A 26818-nucleotide genomic window follows, 5' to 3' on the forward strand; every position below is an offset into this window, starting at 1 on the left:
ATATACCCCTAAAAATAGAGGAGTTCCGAAAAGACTCCGAATGAAAGTACTAACAAAAGTTTTTCGGACTCAACTTTCACTTCGACTTCTCAGCAGAATAGCCTACACAGTAGTGAACAAAATAACAGTTAGAATGAGCATAACACCAAGTGAATATGGATCGTGGAGGTCACCAATTACAAGTAAAATTGTTTCTGAAAGTAGTGTGAAATTTCAAGAAGTTCATGTAGACAGCTGCCCAGAAAACGCCGGTTAGTATGATCAGAGACATATCTGGTATGATATATAAATACTGTATTGATTTGTATTTTTGGATAACATAAATCTTAAGTAGATTATTGCATTGGGCAATTAGTTGATTGATTGTTGCTTGCTTAACTCCAGTGGCATGTTAGTATACTTTATACAGACTACTCCCCCCCCCCCCCCCCCCCCCAAAAAAAAAAAAATCCGGGTCCGTTTGCCCATAGATATAATAGCCATTATATCTATGGTTCGCCCTAGTACCTGTTTGCCCTATGTCCGTTCGCCTTTATAACTGTTCGTCCAGGGTCCTTTCGCTCAGATTTTTGTTGAGCCTTCGTCTTTTGTCGAAAAAGCAAGACATAGCGATCCTACATTCCGTCGGTGTTGGTCTGCGGCGGCAGCCACAAATATTCACTCTGTGGTTAAAGTTTTTGAAATTTTAATAACTTTCTTAAACTATCCTGGATTTCTACCAAACTTGGACAGAACTTGTCAGAAGCTTGTTTTATATGATCATAAGATAATATTCAAAAGTAAATTTTGTAAAAAAAAAATTCTATTTTTTTCCATATTTTACTTATAAATGGACTTAGTTTTTCTGCCAGGAAACATTACATTCACTCTGTGGTTAAAGTTTTTGAAATTTTAAAAACTTTCTTAAACTATCCTGGATTTCTACCAAACTTGGAAAGAAGCTTGTTTATGATCATAAGATAGTATCCAGAAGTAAATTTTGTAAAAAAAAAATTTCCATTTTTTCCGTATTTTACTTATAAATGGACTTAGTTTTTCTGCCAGTCAACATCTAACATTCACTCTGTGGTTAAAGTTTTTAAAATTTTAAATCTTTCTTAAACTATCCTGGATTTGTACCAAACTTGGACAGAAGCTTGTTTATGATTAAAAGCTAGTATCTAGAAGGAAATTTTGTTAAAATTTTGTTCCATTTTTTACGTATTTTACTTATAAATGGACTTAGTTTTCTTCCAGTTAACATTAAATACAGTCTGCAGTTTAAGTTTTTAAAACATTTATTAGATTCATAAACTATCCTGGATTTTTACCAAACTTGGACAGAAGCTACTTACAATCAAAAGATAGTATAGAGAGGAATATTTTTATTAATTTTTTTCCTTATTTTTGTTGAGCCTGCGATTAACAGCAAAAGTAGGCGAGACACTGGGTTCTGTGGAAACCTTACGAATTTTTATTTTATTGTCTTGTTGTATACTGCTTATACTGAGTATGTTTAAGTTTGTTGCCACACCTTTATGTTGTATTGCTGTTACCAAATAATTATTTTCCTTTGATCTGCACTGCAGAGTACCCAGAATACAAGGTATTTAATATAAAACAACTGAAGACCATGTTATCATTATCTGGATGTATTTATCTTTACTGATAAATTTTAACAATCATTATCAGTTATATCAAGATCCAATTCGAACTTCGCATCACACACCAGTTATGTCCTTAATTTTTTTACACTATTATTTCAAAGAGCACATATATAGGAAATGTGTCAAAACGAACTTGAGATCAAAGAAGCCAAGCTGTGTGCGAAAGAAAATTCCCTTTTATGTCTTACAATTCGTACATCATTGTTTTTACTCAGAATCCAAGCTGACTAGTTTATTTTAAAAAAATGTTACTTTCATTCTTAATTCAACAAAGACAATTAATACAAAAATAAGTGAGATGAAAGACATTATAGTTATACCTTAAATCAGCATTCTAAATTACAATCAACTTGATTCTAAATAAAACAAATGTAAGAATGAAGCTCATTAATGCTCCAAAACAAGCCATTAATTTTTAAACATTTCCATGTTTTTTCATGAATTTAGAGAATATATATATTTTCTTTAATATTGATCAATCAGGGTTCTGTCCTCATACACTTATGAATTGTTCCCTAAATCTCTTATATTCATATATAAACAACTCTTTCAATGATCATCTTAAAAGTAAATCAATGACTTGAATCAAGTTTTTAAATTTTACAAGGTTGACACAACCATTGACAACACAGGGTTGTAATATACTGTACATGTACCCATTTAAAGAAACTCAGCTCTCAGAGTTTGCTCCTATTGGTATTGAAAGTTCTGAAGACAGACTATTTAAAATTTCCCCTCAAAGAAAGGCATCATGTGTTTAAAACTTTGCTTAATATAAGTATGACTAAATTAATGTGATATTTAAGGCCTAAGTACAGAAAAGATTGAAAGTATTAAGCTTAAGGTACTATATTGAAAAAAGACTTTACGTGAAATGGAGTTAATAGACATTAGCTTGGAAACACTATATATACTTAATTCATTTATAGCTTTCTGTACTGTATGGATCTTGCTCATTGTTGTAGGCCAAACTATAGTTGCTTACATATACGTCTTTTGGTCTGTGGTGGATAGTTGTCTTTATGGAAATCATACCACATCTTCTTATTTTTAAATTAAAAGCTATTTGCCCAACATGTAAGATGACAACATTGACATTCATATATTGTTTGGTGTCACAAGAGAAAATGTTTGATGCCACAGTACAGTGTTACTTTACCTAAAAAACAGGTAGAGGTTCGATAGTACCAGCATGGCTGTTTTTTTTGTGTTTTTTTTGCTTTAAAATGAACGTAGAGAGAAGGAAGTTTCAATGATGAAAAAAAGAAGTTTTTATCATTATGGCTATGTAGTTATACAATAAATGATGATCAGTTATGGGGGCTATATATAGACAAATGTTCACACAATATCTACAGCTCTAGATTGCCCAATTGATTCTAGAAAAGTTGTGAATCAAAACTGGGTCTGCATAGATAAAACGTTAAACAACAACTCACTTGGGACAGGCACATTATTATGTGGCAGGTCTTTTGGCCCTCAACCTTCATCCTTTTAAATATTAATCAGTGGAATAACAAATGGTATGTCATGTATGTAGAACACTGCTTATTAAACATTTTACCAAAAAAATATTTAGAAAACATTTCTGAAAGTATATGAAAACTGACAGTATTTTGGTTTATTTTTGTAGATACGGTTTATTGGGGAGAATTAAGATTTGATGAAGGAGGTCGAATTGTAGTGTGTTCACAGAAAGTAGGTGAGGATAAAAATATGTCCTGGACACCAAAAGATTACAATGCTAGGACCAGAGTACATGAATACGGTGGAGGAGCTTTCTTTGTCAACAACAAAGTAGTCTATTTCTCAAATTATAAAGACCAGCAGATGTATTCTCAGAGTTCCCCTGATGAAGCCCCCCAGCTCATTACTAAAGGTGAAAAAACATGGAGATATGCTGATGGGTCATTTAATGCTAAGGTAATACAAGTTGTGTCAAGTCATGATATATAGTGGCTGTAAGAAACAAGATTTAAAATAAATATTAGATTGATTGATTGATTGTTGGTGTTTAACTCCACTTTCAGCACACATGGCTATAATAATATGGGGACCAGTTTTTATTGGTGGAGGAAGTCAGAGTATATGAAAAAAACAACCAACCTTTAGCAGGAAAACTGACAATCCTAGTCAATTAAGATTGAAGTCAATTGCACCTTGCCAACTGAGGTGTTTGAATTCAACAGGCTACTTATCATTGAAGATGACATACTAAGACCACTCTGCCACCAAGGCCCTAAAATAAATATTATAGCAACATTGAATTTACTTCCAAAATAATCTGACATCTCTTTTTATTTATTGATAATAAGGAGGTGTCCCTTTTAAAAGATAGTTATGTTCAGGAGATGTTTTGACTCTACCGAATTTTATAGTAATGTGAATGATTTATGAAAAGTATACCTTTCATTGATAAAGTATACATTATATATGAGAAGTTTTTTTCACATAGACAAAACACTTTGGTACATTGTTCTTGTTCATTTGACTCTGACATATGCTCTATATTTGCAAGTTCAAATCAACATAAATCTATGTTTTTTTCACTTCACATTTATTGTTACATTATGGTGTAACACCATCAGTTAAGGTTAAACATATTTTATTCAGAAAATATCTGAAATGGATTGGATAGCAGGCTAAAGCCTATTATAATTAAAAATTTTAAATATTGTCACATTATTCTTGATGTAAGTATCTGTTTGAAGTAAAATATTATTAACCAACAAGAAATAAAAGTTTGGCATTAATATCGGGACTAAAACATAATTTATCTATTGTTTTCAATTAACAGTTATAATTTTAGCTATTAATTTTTAAACTAATCTTACATGAGGGTCTGGATTTTTTTTTTTTTGGGGGGGGGGGGGGGGGGTGTTCTTCAATCTGTATTCTTTAATTTGTAAGGCCATTTTTCTCTATTCTTTATACTTTTTGCCCATTATTCTGAATCTCTATTCTTTACTTTTTTGGGCCATTTTTCTCTATTCTTCATATTTTTTGCCCATTATTCTCTATTCTGTAAACCCCCATCCAAACCCTCATACATAAATGAATTGTCTTATTCTGGACTTAAATGGACTTACAGTGTTAAAGTGAAAGTGAGACATTAATGAAAATGAATGCTACATTAGCAAAACAGTCTTGAAAATACAAAATTGCCATTTATATATTTAATCATTTATTACTAATAGTCACCATCAAGCTGACTGAGTAAAAATATAGGTCAATACACTATGCTTTAAATAAAGTTGTATTTATAAACATCATGAGGAGATATCACTTATTAATATTAGTGTGTCAATGACAAACAATATCTTTATCATGATTAAAGTTGTTTATTTTGTGACTTTGCTTAAAAGAGTACCCACTATTTGCATCTTAGAAGTATATTTAACTAAAAAGATAACATAATATATTGAACCCGTTGTATGTGTTCATGTTCGTTTTTTTGTTTTGTTGTTTATTAATTTTTTGTCTGATTTTTTTAATTTTTAAGTTTAAAAAATTTTGTGGGGTTACTTAAGAAATTAAAAATATACCCCACTGAGAGTTGTTAATTCTGCTTTCTGAATAGCATCCTGCTGCACATTTCCAATATCCAGGATATGCTGAAGACTTTTGTACCTGTACATTACCCTCTATACAATGTAGTTAATTTTCTAACTTAATAAAAGGGACATAGCTGCAGTTTTTGAGAACTTAGAACAACAAATGTACAAATTTCAAAATTTAAAGTAAACAAAAACACATACAAATACGTTAAATGAATAACAATACATGTATTTATAAGTTGAAAAATGAAGTAGACTAAGACACTGCGCATGATTTGGGAATCATGCTGTTGAATATGTTTTTTAGGAACTTTGCCATCTGAAATAGTGTAGTTAGTGATGGTATAGTTGAAATTGTTTGTCATATATTTGAGTTTCATGCATGGTTTAACTTATGGTCTTGTAAGTAGTCAGTCTTATTTAGTTTTATTAAAAGCTTATCAAATATGAAGAATAGACAGTAACTGAAATGGCTTAGCTAAGACCAAGTTAAATCTTAAGTAAAGGAGTAGGGTTCATGAAGGGTCAGTTTTGGCTCTAGAATTCCATGACATTTAACTTCCATAATAATAGTAAACATTTGATGACCAAATTTGAAAAAAATATCTTAATAAATACAAAATCAACAAGCTCAGATGCATTTGTACACTAATGATGTCATTATAGGCTATCTTGTGAAGAAATCATTATTTTTGGCTAAATTTTGATAGGTTTGTTTCAAATAATATTGGTCACATGCATGGACCACCATTATTTTTTGTTAGAATGTTTATCCGACACATATACATATTTTCATAACAATTTTATTTTGGTTGAAGGTTTTTAGAAGGAAATTGACCTTGCAAATGCACAGAAACAGACAATTTGACTATAAACTTGTAAAATATCATACTTTTGAAGCTGTCAACATTGATTAAACAAACAGTAGTTGGAAAAGACTAGGTTATTTAAATTTGCATATATTTAAGATAGTTATAAAGGTTTTACATGTGATATTACAAAGTTTGATTCTTAAAGCCAAATTAAGGCTTTCATGGCCCTACTCTTTGACTTAATTCAAATCAAGCTGTTTCACAAGAGATGTATTGATTTGAATATCATACACTTTTTTATAGCCTCATGATAAAAATTTGAAGAAAATGGTTAACACATTAATGGTTATTACTTTGAAAAAATTGATTGGATGTTCTATAATTTTTTAGACGAGTAAAATCTACTGTGTGAGAGAGGATCATAGTGTTGTAGAAAGCAAGACGGCTAAAGAACCTGTTAATACAGTAGTAACAATAGATCCTGTTACCAAGCAACAATTTGTTTTGGTAAGATTTATTAAGAATGCATGAACATAAATATATTTCAATGTTTTAATTGTCATTAAGGCAAATTGGAGATTACTATTTATAGAGATTTTTAGGGAAATTAAACAATGTTTGTAATTGTGATTACATATACATTTTGGAGGAAGGGAGAGGGTTTTGAATGTGAACTATAATAAACAGGTTAAAACTCTTTCAAGGTAAATATTCTAAATATTGTCATTTCAGGCAGAAGGAGCAGATTTTTACAGTAGCCCAAGAGTATCACCTGATGGTAAAAAGATAGCATGGGTACAATGGAACCATCCTAATATGGTAAGATATCAAATTTAGTCATTATTTAGTTAGTCGTTCTTACTGACCAACTTTTTGCAATAAGGCTCCAGACAAGGGCATTCTAGTCATATTGACAGATCAAGTTGTTTCTATTTGTAATTTGAACTTTCTTTTACTTGTGCAAAATAATAAATCCCCCATAAAAATTCATGGTAATGATTCAGTGAAAATATAGTAATGGTAAAATATTACAAATGATATCAAATGTTTTTTGTTTGTTTATTGTTAACAATATCCCAGGAAGTCTATTCGCCTTATGATACTTAAGGAAAATACTAACCTCATTAAACTGCAGAAGTATGATTACTTTATATTATATAAATCTAATACAAGAGGGTGCATGTGAAGGATTGCTGTAAATTGAATGTTTTGTGTTTTTCTATACTTGATTTACAGCTGAAGGTATATAAGGTATCATAATGTTTGACGATAGACTAACTGATAGATAGACTTCTGTAAAAGACTTCTGGGTCTATGTACTTTCAAATTTCAATATTAAAACAGGAGGTCTCAGACTTTGTTTTCGTTAAAATACGTTAAAATTAACAAAATCACAGTTATTTCATATGGGTTATATAGGGGAAACTTAATTTTTCCTTATTTAGAATTGGTTAAAATTTCAATGAGAGAATTACTTTTCATAATAACTTCCAAAATATCATATAGAAATAGGGGGTCACAGGCCTTATTTCCTTGAAAAATAAAAAAAAAACACAAATTGTCCTATCAAATTCAAGATAATTATCTGCCCTTGATTTTAAAGAGATTTTTTTTGAAAATTTTAAATACACTTAACGACACTTCATATTTTGATAGTTTAAGTTTTAAATTTCAAGTTTTAGATGTTTCTGTTGTATATTGAAGGATATGTGGTAAAATGTTTTTAAATGAAAAAAGTATTTTTGCAACATACCCAGAAGGGATGCTCAGAAAAAGATAACCAATCTACCATAATTCTAAATGTTTTCAAAACACACATAATTTTTTTAGTTTCCAACTATGTTAGAGAAATAAAAAGCCTTGATTATTATGCATGATTATTGTAGCCCTGGGACAGTACAGAACTATGGACAGGTGACTTGTCAGCTGCAGGAGATGCTGTGTCTAATCCCAAAAAGGTCAGTCAAACACAATTTGCTTTTTCAAGTGGTAGGCCATGCAAGCAATAGTTGAGTTAACAATTTGAAAGTAGCTTACAATATCTTTCCCCATTTTCAGTTAGAAAAAAACAAAAACTTTTGTGGAGTTATTCCATGATGAAAACTATTTCCCCAGTTGTTTTCCCATGCTCAGCATTCAGGATAAATTTTCAAGATTTATTAGTTGAAATTGGCTTTGACCTAACTATCTGTAACTGTGAGTACTATTAGGTTGGCACTATGTGTTTTTGTTGTGCTTTCTGCACATCTAATGAGACGAGCCCTTTTGAACTGAATTTTACAGTTGGTTCTCAATTTTGCTGGAACAACTCTGTTCCAGGTTAGTGGAGGGTTGAACACTAACACACATGTTTAATCCCACTGTAACTCAGTGGTTGTCATTAGGACAGTCTGCCATATTCCTTTATTGTTTATAGCATAACTCAGGAATTGGTTTTCTTTTTTTTTTAATTTTTTCATGCCAGGGACTTTTATAGCTTACTATATGGTATAGATTTTGCAAATTGTTGAAGGCTGTAGAGTTGTTTCATACATGTGATAAAAAATCCTGGATGGTTTAATTCTGTTTGAAAAACTTCGTCTTGTGCAATGGCAAAATATAAGTATCAACAGAATGTAGGATATGTACTTTTGTAAATGATTGGTATATGTTTTACACCTTTTAAATTCCTTGTACAATATTAGCATCTATATGATGTTGTCTACTATTATTTTTATTATTACTATCAGTAGAAGTATGTTGTTGTATCTGTCTCTGTATATTCATACCTATCAATTTTTAATACTTGAAAGTTCTTTTCCCAAAAAAAAAGCCCTTTTGACACACTAGTCTCAATCATACCAGATTTTCTTATTTTGATATGGAAGCCAGAAATGATGCAACATTTCTCAACCATACTAAAATGACACAACTTATGATAAGTTGTTCTTGCAAGAAATATGAAGACGCTTTCAGTGCTCTTTAAATTTCGTGGATTATGATTATTTGCATATGTTTACACAATTTTTGCAGATAAATGAAAGTTTGATTTTTACCAAAATTGCCTGGATAGTTTTGGAGTTTAATGGTGCTCCAGTCCAATTGCTAAAATTATTAAAACCAGTCATTGGAAGGTTACATTTAGAGGTAGAAACTGATAAGGTGTATATATTATTCAGAAAAATTATCATCTGTTAAAAAATAAACAAGATATATTTTGACAACATATACCTAGTTAAAATTTTTGAATATTGTTACAGATAGTTTCTGGTACTGACATAAGTGTAATGCAGCCTTCTTGGACACCAAACAATGAGCTACTATATATTGGTGATCAAACTGAATGGTGGAATCTTTATCATGTCAATGCTAATGGTGACCACACTAATTTGTTACCTAGAGACAAAGAAACTGGAGGCCCACACTGGGTCTTTGCTTTTTATGGTTATGCAGTAGATCCAAAAGGAAATGGTAAAATAGTATTGAATTCTGGGAGTGTAAGTTCTAATGTCTTTAGTTGTCTTTTAATAAAATCAACCGTCTAATGTATTGCATGCTTCATCTGACTGAGAAAAGTGATGTTTCCAATATTTTTTTTCATATTGGTTTTAGGGGAAAATTTTATTCTATTTCATGAATTTTTTAAAATAAATTCTTTACTGGTACTTTTTTATTTCTATATTTGTCATACAAATGGCTTTTGTCTTGATTCAATGGCCCTTTTAAAGCAATGTATGTTATACAAAAGATTGTTTAATTGTCCAATGTATGATTAAAAAAACCAGATGACACCAATTTTAATATAAAAGTTTCACTCAGAAAATCAATTGTTGAGTTTAAAAGGACAGAACTAAATTCACACAGAATAAAAGGTTGGTTGTTTCAAAATCATGTATGTTCTGATTTTATGTTGAAGAAAAATATCATATAATAGAACAGACATCATACTAATATTCAAAGCCTTTTCACCTTGAAACATATATACACAGTTAACTTTTCACTAACTTTTTTTTCTTTTGAATTATAACTGAAAAGCACATATTTTATACAGAAAGAATCTTTTCATATTTGAAAAAAATCACATTTCTGAAGTAAAAAAAATATATATAAGCAGTAAATATAAAAGAGTGTCTCTTGAAATTCCAAATACTGTGTATTCATTGTTATTCATGGGATACCAATTTTCATTGATTTCAGTGGGAAATGTGAACCACAAAACTTACTGTTCAACAAAGTACAAATGTTCAACAGTCTTGTATGCAGGCTTTGCTAAAACCAAAAAATCAAATAACCACGAAAATACAATTTTTCTTCAATCCACCAAAATTGGTACACACGAAAATAAATGAATCTACAGTAAATGATGAAATAAAAAATTGCTTATTCATTGTATAATTTATTGAATTAAAATTGTTTACTTTAAAGGAACTTGGTGTGTTAAACATGAAAACTAAAGAATACCAGAAACTTGACACAGGATTTACAAGTCATGTTTGTATGAACCTGACAGCAGACGGTCATGTGTATTGTGTAGCAGGAAGTCCAACAAAGTTTGAATGTGTCATTAGAATTAATCTGGAAACCAAAGAAGTAAGTATCTCTAAATATTTCTTTTGACAGTAATCAGTTTCTGATCTTCTGTCATCTTGAATTAATATCTTTTCCCAATTTGACATGCAAAGTATATAGAAACTATATATGTTTATTAAACAGTATATTAAACTAATTGATTTTTTTTCCATTCTGTGAAGAATTGACACTCTGGAAATTTGTTTTAAAATATCTTTTGTTACAACTGAAGAAGATCTGACCAGTTGCTAAAAATAATTTGATGGTTAGTTCATTTTTACTGTAATTATTTTTTATTCCTATAGGTAAAGGTCCTTCAAGAATCGAAGTCATTAGATATGGACACAGGTTATTACAGTATTCCAGAGGAAATTAGCTGGAAAACAACAAATGATGATGTGTCATACGGATATTTCTATCCTCCCAAAAACAAGGACTTTGTAGCACCTGAGGGTACAAGGCCTCCATTGTTGGTTCAAGTACATGGTGGACCAACATCTCAAACATCCAATGTTTTGAGTTTGAAAAAACAATATTTTACATCACGTGGATTTGGCGTACTAGATGTAAACTACAGGGGTAGCACTGGTTATGGTAAAACATACAGACACAAACTGAGGGCAAAGTTAGTATGATTACATATTTTCACTAATGAACTGCATCTTGGCTTAATAGTTTTTAATGGATGCTTCTTTTTTGTTAAAACAACAAAGAGAACTGTTCTCTTATTAAACATTGAAAAATGTTCACCAATAGGGAAAAATGTTGATCAATAGGGAAAAAGATCAGTTTAGTAGGATATGTGATAATTTTCAACATTTTCAATAATTTATAAGAACTTAAAATTAAGTATTGTAGTTATTAGATTTAAGAAACACAAAGTTGAATTAGATACCTTTCCTATAAATATGTGATCTAACAGTATATCTTACTTTGGCAAATATAGTGTGTATGGTATTGAAATAAGGTTATTTAAACTCTGCTCTTACTGTATCTTTATTTTTACATATCACTAACAAGTTGGAAGTATGATAAATTATCCTCCCTTTATAGTTAATATGTATAGGTGTTGGTTTACCTTCTTAAAACTTCTTCATATAGAGTGTCAAGTTATGATGATAAATCAGGTATCATAAAAATATTATGACTGGCCTTAGTAAATTCAAATAATTGAAAGTGTTTGGAAACCCATGAAGTTAATAGATTAGACTTAGAACATAATTTGATGATCATAATGTTTAAAAGTATTAAGCAATAGGATAGCCATTGAAAAGAAGTAACATGATTTACAGACAAATAAAAATTATTTAATAGTTTAGAAATACACATCAACAGTTATAAAGTACAGTCAAATTTTTAATTGGGTTTGAATGTCATTCATTATGAGAAAAATTAATTGTTTGGAAAAAGTACAAACCCAGTCAAATGTATGTTTCTTTTGACCTCAAAATAAGATACGGAGATGTGGTATGGTTGCCAATTAGACAACTATCCACCAGAGACCAAATGACATAGATGTTAGAAACTAAGACAACTGTCCACCAGAGACCAAATGACATATATAGATGTTAGAAACTAAGACAACTGTCAACCAGAGACCAAATGACATAGATGTTAGAAACTAAGACAACTGTTAACCAGAGACCAAATGACATAGATGTTAGAAACTAAGACAACTATCCACCAGAGACCAAATGACATAGATGTTAGAAACTAAGACAACTATCCACCAGAGACCAAATGACATAGATGTTAGAAACTAAGACAACTATCCACCAGAGACCAAATGACATAGATATTAGAAACTAAGACAACTATCCACCAGAGACCAAATGACATAGATGTTAGAAACTAAGACAACTATCCACCAGAGACCAAATGACATAGATATTAGAAACTAAGACAACTATCCACCAGAGACCAAATGACATAGATGTTAGAAACTAAGACAACTATCCACCAGAGACCAAATGACATAGATGTTAGAAACTAAGACAACTATCCACTAAGACAGCTAAGCAACAAAAAGTTCACTGTCTGTATTGGTTCCAACCTGGTATAATAGTGACCTGAAAAATATTTTTGATAAATTTCAGTCTTGAAATTGTACAATTAGTCATTTTAACATTTTCTACTCCAAAAAAAAAAAGAAGTTTTATCTATATATTGCTAAGTGATCCTATGAAGAAACATAGGCCAAATTCCTTATTTTCACCTAAGCAAAAAAGCTACACTATATAAACTGAAGGAAATCCCTGTCTTGCCAAATGAAGGTGTTTTTTTTTTAACTTTTAATGCAGTATTTATCAACTTTTACCGGTAATTAAAAAAAATAAAGAGAAAAAAACAATGTAAAAAACTTCATGTAGTGAGTGTACTAAATGTTTGCAAAAAGAAAGTTTTAAATTTAGATTTAATTTGCTGATGATTGGTTTTGCTTCTACAGTGTAGCATGTGTTTGGATGTTTTCTATAGATGGGGAGCATGTGAAATGGATGACTGGGCAAAATTCCTTTATTTCAATTAAGGATGTACACCTCTGAGGAGCCAAAAATTTCTAGAATTAAACTTTTTTTCTTAACCTGATTTTTGGGTTTATATGACTGTAAGAAAGTAATTGATGAAGAAAAAATCATATTGTGGTGCACTTCTTTTTTTGCTATGGCCATTTGAAAGTACCATATTTTTAATGATTTTCCCATTTTCATCAATTTTTACCAATTTTTGGGCAATTATTATGAAAAAAAATAAGTTTCACAATTAAACTTTTTTCATACTTTCACTTAAGATGCAGTGAACCAACCTGAAAAAAGTTTAACTTTAAAAACTATAGTTTCAATGGTGTTAATATTAGAAATTTGTATAAAATTTTGTTGTTTTTTTGTGTCAAATTGACCATGCTGTCAATTTTGTAAATTCTGGACTTTTCTCTTTTTTTTAGAACAAAAAGCATATTATTTTATCTTTTTTCATATAAATGATTGAAAAAATACATATCTAGGAATTTGAAAAGAAAAAATTGATATGGAATATACTTTTTTTTTGTAAAATCATTTCTGTCTACCCCTCACCCATTTTCTCAACATTTTGGCTGATGAAGCTGACCGGACTGGTTATAAAATTTGAAAATGTTATTACTTAAACACTAAGTATTGTAAGTACATACTTTTTTCATAAAGTTAAGTTCGATTATAATATTTTTTAAATTCATTAATATTTTCCACTTGTATCACATGTTTTGGAAATAATTCCCAAACAAGATTTCAACGAGACTGTAACATCAGAAGAATACATCCGTGAACTAAAAGCTACACTAAAAAAACCCAAAGTAAATCCCCTTCTTGCCAAATGATGGTGTTTTTTGTAACTTTTAATGCAGTTTTTTCTCAACTTTTGATTAAAAAAAATAAAGAAAAAAAAAGATTACTTAAAGTCACAATATTACAAACTTCAAGTAGTGAAAAGTTAAATCACAAAAATACTGAACTCCGAGGAAAAGTCAAAACAGAAAGTCCCTAATCAAATGGCAAAATCAAAAGCATAAACACATCAAACGAATGGACAACAACTGTCATATTCCTGACTTGTGAGTGTACTTAATGTTTGCCGAAAGAAAGTTTTAAATTTAGATTTAATTTACTTGTGATTGGTTTTGCTTCTACAGTGTAGCATGTATTTGCATGTTTTTCTATATTGCAATAGATGGGGAGTATGTGATATAGATGACTGTTGCTTTGGTGCCTTATATCTTGGTGATATTGGACGAGTAGATGAAAAAAAATTATGTATAGATGGAGGATCGGCAGGAGGATATACAACACTAGCATGTTTAACATTCAAAAATGTATTTAAAGCAGGTAAAGATACAGTTTCTTTGTTTTTGTGGCAGATGGGGTATTTATGACCTTGATGATTGTTGTTATGGTGCCCAATATCTGGCAGATGTAGGTAAAGTAGATCGTGGTCAATTGTGTATTGATGGAAGATCTGCAGGTGGTTACAGCACTCTAGCTTGCTTAACTTTCAAAAATGTGTTTGGAGCAGGTAAAATATATTGGAACTCATGAGAATATAGATGCCATTTACAAAATTAGAGAAAAGATCTACATAAGCAATCGGAATAAGTTGGATTAAAAGAACAATGTGCCTTAATTAATGTGAACATTGAACTAGTTGCATAAATGATGTTAGAATGATTAGTAAGGGTTCCTTACAAATGTAAAAATTGTGAAAAATATTTAATCAATTTGAATATAATATGCAATCAATTTCAATAAAATTAAATTCAAAGGTACCTTTCATTTTATTTGAAAACCAAAAAAAAATATTCCCATAGGAGTAACATTTATATTGTATTACTTTACTCAGTCCATACTTTGATTTCTAGGAGCAAGTCATTATGGGATAGGTGACCTTGAAGCTTTAGCAGGAGATACACACAAGTTTGAAAGTCGTTACCTTGACAACCTGATAGCACCATATACTGGTGATGGCATAAAGATATACAAAGAGAGATCACCTATTAATTACATCGGAAAACTAGATTGCCCTATTGCTTTATTCCAGGGTGATGAGGATAAGGTAAATATAAGGATGAATAATGAGTGGATGGTTCAAACCTTATTGATGCATTTGCAATTGAAAGTTGACATTCAAATATGGCAAAGGAGTTGTGAATAGGTTGATGCATCCACAATGAATGGTTTATGAATTAAAGATGGTCAAAATATGGTTTAGAAGTGAATGCATTCATCAAAGGTGGTAAAAGAATAAAAAATGATGGGTTGACTGTAATACTCATAGATGGATAGAGCTACAAAAGATGGTCATTGAATCAAATTATATTCTATAAAGATAATCTATATGACAGTATATGTGAATGTACCCAAGATGGTGGATAGTTAATTAATCAATGATGATAATTATGGTATATAAATAAAGTGTCCTGTTATCCTGTTTCTATGTTGAGCAAACAGTAAATTTAAATAAGTGTATACGTCACAGTTAATTTTGAGGTCATCTTCATTCCAGCTCCTAGTTAAAGAAATGTTGAATATCACGGTAGAGAGGTCAAAAAGGCATGTTTAAAACACTAAGGCTAAATTGCAAGATAAAACAAATATATGTAGATTGTTGGAAGATAAGGAATTATTTTTACTTGCTACAAAACAGGAGAAACCTCAGCAAGCCTCATTTTTCTTACTGTTTCAAAGCTCATACAAATAAATTTGATAATTTCTCACCATGTACATATATTGTATACTTCCAATTTAGTATAAAACTGTATGCAGTAAGGTAAGTATAAAAGAATTTAGATTTTTTATGCCACACCTAGGGGCATCATGTTTTTCCGTCTGTGCATTCGTTCGTCAGTCAGTCTGTCGTCCGTCCCACTTCAGGTTAAAGTTTTAGGTCAAGGTAGTTTTTGATGAAGTTGAAGTCCAATTAACTTGAAACTTAGTACACATGTTCCCTATGATATGATCTTTCTAATTTTAATGCCAAATTAGAGTTTTTACCCCAATTTCACGGTCCAATGAACATAGAAAATGATAGTGTGAGTGGGGCATCCGTGTACTATGGACACATTCTTGTTTTACATCTGTTGACTACTGTAATTTTTTAAATCTTTATTATTAAGAATATATTGTGACTGATGCTAATGTTTACAGATTGTTCCAGAAAATCAAGCAGAAATCTTTATTATTAAGAATATATTGTGACTGATGCTAATGTTTACAGATTGTTCCACCCAATCAAGCAGAAATCTCTGTTGTTAAGAATATATTGTGACTGATGCTAATGTTTACAGATTGTTCTACCAAATCAAGCAGAAATCTTTATTATTAATAATATATTGTGACTGATGCTAATGTTTACAGATTGTTCCAACCAATCAAGCAGAAATCTTTATTATTAAGAATATATTGTGACTGATGCTAATGTTTACAGATTGTTCCAACCAATCAAGCAGAAATCTTTATTATTAAGAATATATTGTGACTGATGCTAATGTTTACAGATTGTTCCATCCAATCAAGCAGAAATCTTTATTATTAAGAATAATATTGTGACTGATGCTAATGTTTACAGATTGTTCCACCCAATCAAGCAGAAATCTTTATTATTAAGAATATATTGTCACTGATGCTAATGTTTACAGATTGTTCCACAAAATCAAGCAGAAATCTTTATTATTAATAATATATTGTGACTGATGCTAATGTTTACAGATTGTTCCACCAAATCAAGAGGAAATCTTTATTATTAATAATATATTGTGACTGATGCTAATGTTTACAGATTGTTCTACCAAATCAAGAGGAAATCTTTATTATTAATAATATATTGTGACTGATGCTAATGTTTACAGATTGTTCCACCAAATCAAGAGGAAATCTTTATTATTAATAATATATTGTGACTGATGCTAATGTTTACAGATTGTTCCACCCAATCAAGCAGAAATCTTTATTATTAAGAATATATTGTCACTGATGCTAATGTTTACAGATTGTTCCACAAAATCAAGCAGAAATCTTTATTATTAATAATATATTGTGACTGATGCTAATGTTTACAGATTGTTCCACCAAATCAAGAGGAAATCTTTATTATTAATAATATATTGTGACTGATGCTAATGTTTACAGATTGTTCTACCAAATCAAGAGGAAATCTTTATTATTAATAATATATTGTGACTGATGCTAATGTTTACAGATTGTTCCACCAAATCAAGAGGAAATCTTTATTATTAATAATATATTGTGACTGATGCTAATGTTTACAGATTGTTCCATCCAATCAAGCAGAAATCTTTATTATTAATAATATATTGTCACTGATGTTAATGTTTACAGATTGTTCCACCCAATCAAGCAGAAATCTTTATTATTAAGAATATATTGTGACTGATGCTAATGTTTACAGATTGTTCCACAAAATCAAGCAGAAATCTTTATTATTAATAATATATTGTGACTGATGCTAATGTTTACAGATTGTTCCACCAAATCAAGCAGAAATCTTTATTATTAATAAAATATTGTCACTGATGCTAATGTTAACAGATTGTTCCACAAAATCAAGCAGAAATCTTTATTATTAATAATATATTGTCACTGATGCTAATGTTTACAGATTGTTCCACCAAATCAAGCAGAAATGATGTACAAGGCAGTGAAAGAAAAGGGTATTCCTACCATGTATGTTTTGTTCGAAGGTGAGAAAACAATTCAGTTTAAATTTTGGTGTCATATACAAAATTTCAAAATGATAAATTTAATTTGGTGAACCAGAACTAAAAATGAGAAGATGTGGTATGATTGTCAATGTGACAACTCTCAACCAGAGACTAAATGATGTAGATGTAAGCAACTCTAGGTTACTGTAAGGCCTTCAACAACGGACAAATGCAATATTGTAAAGTAAGCTATAAAAGGACCCCGAAATGACAAAAAGTAATAGAATAAAAAAAAAAAAAAACAATAGCCTGATTCATGTACAAAACGATGAACAAGAAAAACAAATATGATAGACAGCATGCATCCAACAACAACCACTGAATTACAGACTTCTGACTTTCATATTTGTAAATTGATTTCTTATTTGTGGTTCTTGAAATCTAAAAAGAGCAAAAACCCAAAATATTATCGAAAAAGGATACCAAAACAAGCTAAGAAGCACCTGATCAAGATGTTACTTGAGAGTTTTCAAATTTTGATTTAAGTAGAAGTGAATAATGGCAAGATTATATAAAAACAAATGAAATGAAATATTTTATCATTATATTCACTATTTCTTTCTTTATAAGGTGAACAACATGGATTCCGTAAAGCAGAAAATATCCAAACAGCATTGGATGGTGAATTCTACTTCTTTTCTAAAGTGTTTGGTTTTAAAGCAGCGGACAATGATATCAAGGTATTATTTATCAGAAAACTCTAAGAGATGATAATGGATACAAAGAAATAAGTTTTTTTTTTCAATTGAAGCCATATTTTTATGGAACCTTGAATAAATGACCCTCAGTACTGGTTTTGTCTCAAAAGATACTTGTATAAATTAGAATTTTCACAAACTGGTAATATTAAAAAACACAAAAAGGTGTATTTATTAAAATAAAAGCAAACTATCTAAATTAGTACTTTTTATTATCATATACCAAATATGGGTACAAAATAAATGGTATATTTTCACCAAATTTTATATAAACAATATATTCCCTTCATTGGTATTTTCATTCTATGAAATACCCCTTTTATAGGAAACTGATTGCAGTATCCAGTGATGTACAGATATTGTTTATTCATAAAAATTAATTTCATAATTAATAGGATTCTTTTCACTCATGCAAACTTTTATTTTATAGCATTAATATAAAATGTATTTTTTCTATTATTTCAGATTCCAATAGCAAATTTAAAGTAAACTGTTTGGAAAAATACATGAAAGAACCATTGAGGCAGCATTGAGTATTTTCCCTATTAAATAGGAACTTTGTCACAAGTAGTTTGTGTTCTAGATTTAAGTTGTTATCTTTAGAATTTTAGACTTTCGTTCTGATTTTTGTTTATTAGATGCATTTTTATTTTTTATTGGTTAAGTTTTTTTCTGGTTACCGTGTAACTCTATTGTTAATGAAAAAAAAAGTATGTTTTGCATTTTTTCCTTACTTCTGTTTTAGTGCAATAATACTGCAATAAGTTCTATTTTTCATACTTCTGTTTAAGTGCAATAATACTGCAATAAGTTCTATTTTTCATACTTCAGTTAACCTTTACAAAGCAGAATTTTGTAGTTTCCTGGAAGATTATGTTAGACATTAAAATGATTATTTTCCACCTAAACCGTCTGCTAAAATTAGGTGTAATTTACAATTCAAACTGTGGCATACCTTTCAGTTAGGAATCTTTAAAAGGAGATCACATGACAACTGTATCATGGTTTACTGAATTTACTTAAGTAAAAGGTCTAAATTGTCCTTGGATTCCATTCTCATAAATTCACTAGAATACTTGTATTATTTTGTCAGAGTATACATTTTTAATACAGATAGATCACTTTGACTTGAACTGAGTTCAATTTTTGATTGTACGAAATATTTCCACTTAAAAAATTGTTTGTGTTTTTTTTTTAATTTCATTGTTTTACATACAGTTTTTAAAAATGAATAACAAAAAGTTATATAAATTCGTATCTTTTAATATTTTAGTATAAGTATATCAACTACAGTTTAAGTTTTATTAACACTAGTGCAGTCTGAATTCTTGAGTTCATTTTTCTGTACTTAGTATTTATTGTCATTTTTCTGTACTTTGTATCTACTGTCAAGTAACTTTGTACCAGGATGCATTTGAGCTAGCTTGTCAGTTGCCATACTGAAAGATGATAACCACAAGTTGTTCACTATGATCTGTGTTTCTTAGTCAGTTTTAAGTACATAATGGACTGGTGTAACTTAGTTAGAAGCTTATTCTGCTTATTATCATGACTTTATCGTTATATATTGACAGGCTTGGGAGATTTGGTAAGTCAACTCTGTAGTTATTGATTATTATGCATTTCAGCATTTCAGTACTTATATACTTGTGTTGGATCTAACTTTACAAAAACTTAACATAAAAGTGCAATAAGGGAGAAAAGAGTTATGTACAAACATTGTAATGTATTTATTATGCTGCTCTTGACATCAATATAGCAGAAATTAAATGTAATTATTTGTTTCTTTCAACACATTCTGTTTGTATTAATGTATTGATGTGTATCCATCCCTTTTTTTTTATTGTCTATCTGTTTACCAACTATTTAAATTTAGGGTCACTGTTGTTCAATAATTAATGACAATAGCACAAACAAATATTGTTACAGTAAATGTGGTTTTTCTTTTCATGGATACCTACATCAGAAACACAAAATTCTAAATGACCAGGCTGCATGTTGTTATGGTCATTAACCTAAACATTTCTTAGTACAAAATGATTCTTAAAATCACTTTTTAGCTCACCTTGCCTGAAGGGCCAAATGAGCTTTTCTCATCACTTGGCGTCCGTCGTCGTTTACTTTTACAAAAATCTTCTCCTCTGAAACTACTTGGCCACAATCATCATTGGGGTATCTAGTTTAAAAAATGTGTCCGATAATCCCGTCTGCCAACCAAGATGGCCGACATGGCTAAAAATAAAAGATAGGGGTAAAATGCAAGTTTTTTCTATTATTTTGAAAATCTTTATAAATAGAGAAAATCTGACGGGACCGAAATGTGCAGAATGTTGAGCTTAACCAATTGTTCATATACGCCAAAACTGTCAGAAGACTCCTTATAGGAGTTATTGCCCTTAAATGACAAATTTTACCATTTTTTTTAATTTTTGCCTATTATCTTGAAAACTATAATAAATAGAGAGAAACTTTCAATTTCAAAAATGACCAGCAAGACAAGTTCTACAAATAAATCTACTCCTTCTTAGAGTTATTGCCCTATGATGAAGATTTTTACCAATTTTTTGCGTTTTTGCCTTATATCTTAGAAAATATAATAGATAGATAGAAACTTAAATAACTCCTTTTTGGAGTTATTGCTATTTAATGATGACTTTTACCAATTTTTTTTGCATTTTACCTTATATGATAAAAATTATAATAGATAAATGGACACTTTAAATCACAAAAATGATCAGTAAGGCAAGATCTACTAATAAGTCAAATTTTGTCAATATAGTTAGTAGACTGTCATGCTTTATAGGAGTGATTGCCCTTAAATGAGAATTTTTTTTACCCTCCTTTGTGTTTTGAGCAAAAACTAAAGAAGATTGAGAGAAACTAAACAGACTAAATGGTCAGCAATACAAGATCAACATAACAGAGATTTCTGTCATGAATTCTATTCTCATCTACAATGTTGGAGAGTGTCCTTTGTTGAATATGCACATAGACCAAGGTGAGCAACACAGGCTCTTTAGAGCCTCAAGTTTGTGTTCCTTGCAGTTTTTTTTTTTTTTATAAAACCAGCAGTTTACAATCTTCAGCATGTGACTTTCAAAACATGACCATTATATTATTGTGTCCAGGGCATGTTGTCTGGATGCTTAAGTGTAATATACATTTGTATGTTACTCCATATAAAGATAAAAGGTGAGGTATGATTGTCAATGAGACAACTATCCATAGACCAAAGAACAAAGATGTTAACAATTACAGGTAACTGTACGGTCTTCAACAATGAGCAAAGCCCTTATTTTAAAGTTATAATTTCTGTCTTCTGCATAGTAATAAATACTGAATTGTAGTTTGAACATAATTCTATGGGGTAACATTTTTATAATTTTTTATATTCGACTGTTATTTTTCATTACCTTGTTGTCTGTGTTAAGTTTTCATACTGTTTTGGATGTCACCTATTACCTTTACAATTTAAGTTGCCTTGCTGATCATTTTTGCAATATGAATGTATGTTAAAATACACACTTTTCTTTCAAAAAGAAACATGCCATCAACATATACTTAAAAGTAAGGAATTGAATGTTTAGGACCTCAGATATGCATTAGACTTGAATTCACATGCTATGTAGTAACATTATTTGCTGCTTTACATTGTTTTTGTTTGTTCTGGTAACTCTTTTTTCTGTATTTCCTTTATTTAATCAGAAAATTTGAAGTAAATTTCTTATTTAATTGGTTCTTAAAAGACAGATATTCTCTTCAGTCTGTTGTAGTTATCTTTAAAGTATATCAGATAATCAAAAGTCAAAAGATGCACACCTTGACCTCATTAAAAGACAGCCTTTTCATAGTATTTTCTTATGATAAAGATTTTCATTCCAGTATTTACATTCCTTGTGATAGAGATGTTCATTCCAGTATTTACAGTACAATATTTTTTAACAGCACTGTTTTTTTGTAATAGAATTAGGAATTAAATTTACTTGTTACTTTTGTAAACAGAAGTGTGATGTGGTGTAGTAAATGATAAAAAAACAAATGTATGTACATGTATTTATGACCAAGTGTAGCTGATCTAATAAAACAAAATTTATTTGTTGTTTGTGATTTGTAAATAATTTTGCCATGTGATCTTACAAGGTAAGTGAGAAGTTCAAACTGAACAAATATATTTTTATGAAAGTTGCAAAGTTAATAGGCCAAGCTAAGCAAACTGAGCAGATATGTTTTTCTATAAAAGTTGCAAAGTTAATAGGTTAAGCAGATATCTTTCTTGCTATAGTGTAGTTTTTTTGTCAATGTAACCTGGTATCTCAGTCCTATTTGCCTTTATGGTAAGTGGTTTACCAATAGCATTCTTGATAACTGCCAAGTTGTTGTTGTGGAATTAAAAATCTTTCAGTGTTAGTGTTCTAAAGGTAAGATACCATGGAGTACTGGGTTTTGATTGATGTCTGTCAATACCTGTTGTTTGTGTTGTAATGATTTTAGGATGATTAGTGGCATCTTGATGTTGTAGTTACTATTATGACAAACAAAATAATGCATAATGTAAAACATTATCAATTTAGAAATGCAAGATAAACAATCAAAGGAATTTGTACTTGAACAAACAAATTTAACCTGAACCATGTTCCAAAATCCAAACGGTCTTTTAGAGTCCTTGGTTAACTTGAAGAACAGTACCAACCCAACTTTCTTAACTTTTTATAAAAGATCAAAATCATGAAAAAAAGTTGTTCAGGACCCAATGGTGACAAAGAGTATAGTAACAGTTTCATGCATTTTTCCATAAATACCACCCCTTTTCAACAAATCACACACTCGTAGCTCCATAAATTTTCATCAAAGTTAGTATACATCATCTTGGTTTTAATTCAGGTCAGATTATCAATTATGTAGAAATCCACGTTCCATTTCTGTAGATAAAATATTTATTAATGGATCAAGTTCCTTTATGATTTACCATGATTGATTATTTGGTGTTTAATGACACTTTTAGCACTAATAGCTATGGCATGAAAAGTGGTAACCCTAGCCAAAGATTGGAGACAACCCACTCCTGGTTTACAGAGACAAATAGTTCATGTCATCCTAGCTGCATCTTTTTCTTACTGCTATCTTAACATATACTCAACTTTATTCATTGTGTATCATTTTGGAATGCAAATCAAGTATTAGGACATTGGAAACCAAAGGTACTTTGGCACCTTTCCTGATCACATCTGTGGGCATTAAACCTTGTTGAGATAAATCTTAGCTGTAAAATATAACTTTTGCATATGAAAATTGTTGGCCTAACATGATTACCAAAGGTTGTGAGGTGTGTAATATGCTACCCTTCTTTGTCTATGACACAAAATGCTTGAGGAAGGGGGCTATCTGTTATTATCAATAAGGTGTAAATAAGCATCTCCTTATAGACGGCCTAATTATGTCTTTTCTGGGACAATTTTGTACCCATACTATTTTTGACCATTTTATTGAATGTTATCTTACTTATTTTGTATAAACTTTTTATAGTGGACTATGCGGTATGGGTTTTTCTCATAGTTGAAGGCCATACAGTGACCTATAGTTGTTAACTTCTGTCATTTGGGCTCCGGTGGAAAGTTGTCTCATTGGCAATCAAACCACATCTTTTTTTATACATACTGCCCCTAACAATGATTTCAAAAATAAACTGTAATAAAGGAACAGCTTTTACAGAAGAAGGTTGACCATAAAACACAATAGTTTATTTGAACAGTGTATTATAAGTGTATTATAACTGTACATTGTTTAACATTTCACAGCAGTATAAGATGTTACTTTAATTATTCTTCCCTCAGTTTATTTATTTTGTATTTATATTGTATCATAGATCAAATTTATTTGTTCAGTGTATGTTCATTGGTGTTAATATGTCTTGATTGAGTTAAGCCATTTCAATTGATATTTTATAGTGTGTCTTTCTATGTTGTGATGCAACACTATTGTTTCAGATAAGGGTGAAGGTTTTGTACCATTAAAACCTTTAAACCCGCTGCAATTGTTTGCACCTGTCCTAAGTCAGGAATCTGATGTTCAGTAGTTGTCGTTTGTTGATGTGGTTCATAAGTGTTTCTCGTTTCTCGTTTTTTATATAGATTGTACCGTTGGTTTTCCCGTTTGAATGGTTTTACACTAGTAATTTTTGGGGCCCTTTATAGCTTGCTGTTCGGTGTGAGCCAAGGCTCTGTGTTGAAGACCGTACTTTAACCTATAATGGTTTACTTTTATAAATTTTGACTTGGATGGAGAGTTGTCTCATACCACATCTTCTTATATCTATAAATTAATACCAATATTATACATAACCTTCACAGTGCACAGAGAATATACTATACAACACAGTGCACAGAGAATATACTATATAACACAGTGCACAGATAATATACTATATAACACAGTGCACAGAGAATATACTATATAACACAGTGCACAGAGAATATACTATCAGTTATATTGTTGTTATTGGCTTTGAATTATCTGTCAGTAACTGCGAGTACTCTCAGATCTGTGCTTAGTGTCTTTTTGTTGTTGGGATGTAAAAGTACCCGTCCACATCCACCTTGTGTTTATGTTGTACTGTTACACCACTGTCCCAGGTTAGGGGAGGGTTGGCGCCTTCAAACTAGTTTAACCCCGCCATATTCTGTATGTGCCTGTCCCAAGTCAGGAACCTGTATTTCAGTGGTTGTCGTTTGTTGATGTTTCATATTTGTTTTTCGTTCATTATTTTGTACATAAATTAGGCCGTTAGTTTTCTTGTTTGAATTGTTTTACATTTGTCATTTTAGGGCCTTTAATAGCTGACTATGCAGTATGGGCTTTGCTCATTGTTGAAGGCCGTACAGTGAACTATAGTTGTTAATTTCTGGGTCATTTGGTCTATTGTAGAGAGTTGTCTCATTGGCAATCATACCACATCTTCTTTTTATATCAGACAAATATTGTACCTTGCCATAGTATTACTACAACATCACGAAATTATGCATACTAGAACACACCCGCAAAATTGCAGGTATTTAGAGCTTGGTTGAAAGTATGTAAACTGTTGTAGGATGATTTTTTGTAAAAGATTTTATGTCTGGAGAATTTCAGAAAAGGTATCAAACTGAGTCATAGGCACTTGGAGACAGGACAATTATTTTAAGCCCTCTCCATTTTTCCCAAAGTCCGTTATTTTTTTGCTCTCTGTTAAATTCCATGATTTTTGCGTTTCTGTATACTATGAACATACATATAATATAAATAAAGTGTATTTGCTATTGACTATCAATTCCAAGTTTCTTCTCCACGGCGATCACAGCTATATTATATAGAGAGTCTCTATATATATTATAGGATTATAATCATGCAGAATAATGTGAAAATAATTGTCCTGTCCCCGAGTAATTATGAAAATTATGTTTAAAGAGGATAGTAAAAAGGGTGGGGTGGGGGTATCTGCACGGAAGAACGCGAAATAAAATTGCCATTTCACGATGAGCGAACAATTAAAAATTTCTTGCACGTTGATCTTTTTATCGATTTCAAGAAACACTGTGAATAACAAACCTTTTTCACGGCTGCACGTGAAACTAGAGGCTCTCGAGAGCCTGTGTCGCTCACCTGTATTTACTGATGCTTTGGAAATCATGTAAAATAAGGTTAAAATCATAATTAATAGTATTAGATATTAGATATTATAATATCTAAGATAATAACCAAAAACTGCAAAATTTTTGTAAAATTACGAACTCAGGGGCAGCAACCCAACAACGAGTTGTCGGATTCGTCTGAAAATTTCAGGGCAGATAAATCTAAATATGAACATTTTTGCCACCTGTCAGATTTGCTCTAAATGATTTAGTTTCAGAGATATAAACCAAAAACTGCATTTTCCCCCTTTGTTCTATTTTTAACCAAGTCGGCCATGATGGTTGGGAGGCGGGGTCATCGGACAAAATTTTTAAACTAGATACCCTAATAATGATTTTGGCCAAGTATGGTTAAATTTGTCTCAGTAGTTTCAGAGAAGATTTTTGTAAAAGATTACATAAATTTACAAAAAATTGTTAAAAATTGACTATTAAGGGCAATAAATCCTAAAGGAGTCGACTGACAATTTTGGTCATGACAACTTATTTGTAGATCTTACTTTGCTGAACATTATTGCTGTTTACAGTTATCTCTATCTATAATAATATTCAAGATAATAACCAAAAACTGCAAAATTTCCTTAAAATTACCAATTCAGGGGCAGCAACCCATCAACGGGTTGTCAGATTTGTCTGAAAATTTCAGG

General features: G+C 30.5%; 1 protein-coding gene across 7 annotated transcripts; it reads left to right on the top strand.

The window, feature by feature from the left end:
- The first annotated feature begins 1 nt into the window (after position 1).
- LOC127698463 (uncharacterized) lies at positions 2–22607 on the top strand. Of its 7 annotated transcripts, XM_052201930.1 has the most exons (13): positions 2–251; positions 3280–3569; positions 6406–6522; positions 6748–6834; positions 7902–7973; positions 9255–9491; positions 10420–10584; positions 10869–11188; positions 14266–14420; positions 14951–15144; positions 17707–17788; positions 18380–18489; positions 18973–22607. In XM_052201930.1, the coding sequence occupies exons 1-13, from the start codon at positions 41–43 to the stop codon at positions 18994–18996; spliced, it is 2064 nt and encodes a 687-aa protein (XP_052057890.1). In that variant the 5' UTR covers positions 2–40; the 3' UTR covers positions 18997–22607. The 7 variants fall into 7 exon arrangements, with proteins under 7 accessions (XP_052057890.1, XP_052057889.1, XP_052057886.1 ...); XM_052201926.1 differs by lacking the exons at positions 17707–17788; positions 18380–18489; positions 18973–22607 and adding an exon at positions 17567–17698 and having other exon boundaries at positions 7–251; XM_052201927.1 differs by lacking the exons at positions 17707–17788; positions 18380–18489; positions 18973–22607 and adding an exon at positions 17427–17537 and having other exon boundaries at positions 7–251.
- The last annotated feature ends 4211 nt before the right edge of the window (positions 22608–26818 follow it).

This window comes from Mytilus californianus, unplaced genomic scaffold, assembly GCF_021869535.1.
Source record: "Mytilus californianus isolate M0D057914Y unplaced genomic scaffold, xbMytCali1.0.p SCAF_4, whole genome shotgun sequence".
NCBI classification, from domain to species: Eukaryota; Metazoa; Mollusca; class Bivalvia; order Mytilida; family Mytilidae; genus Mytilus; species Mytilus californianus.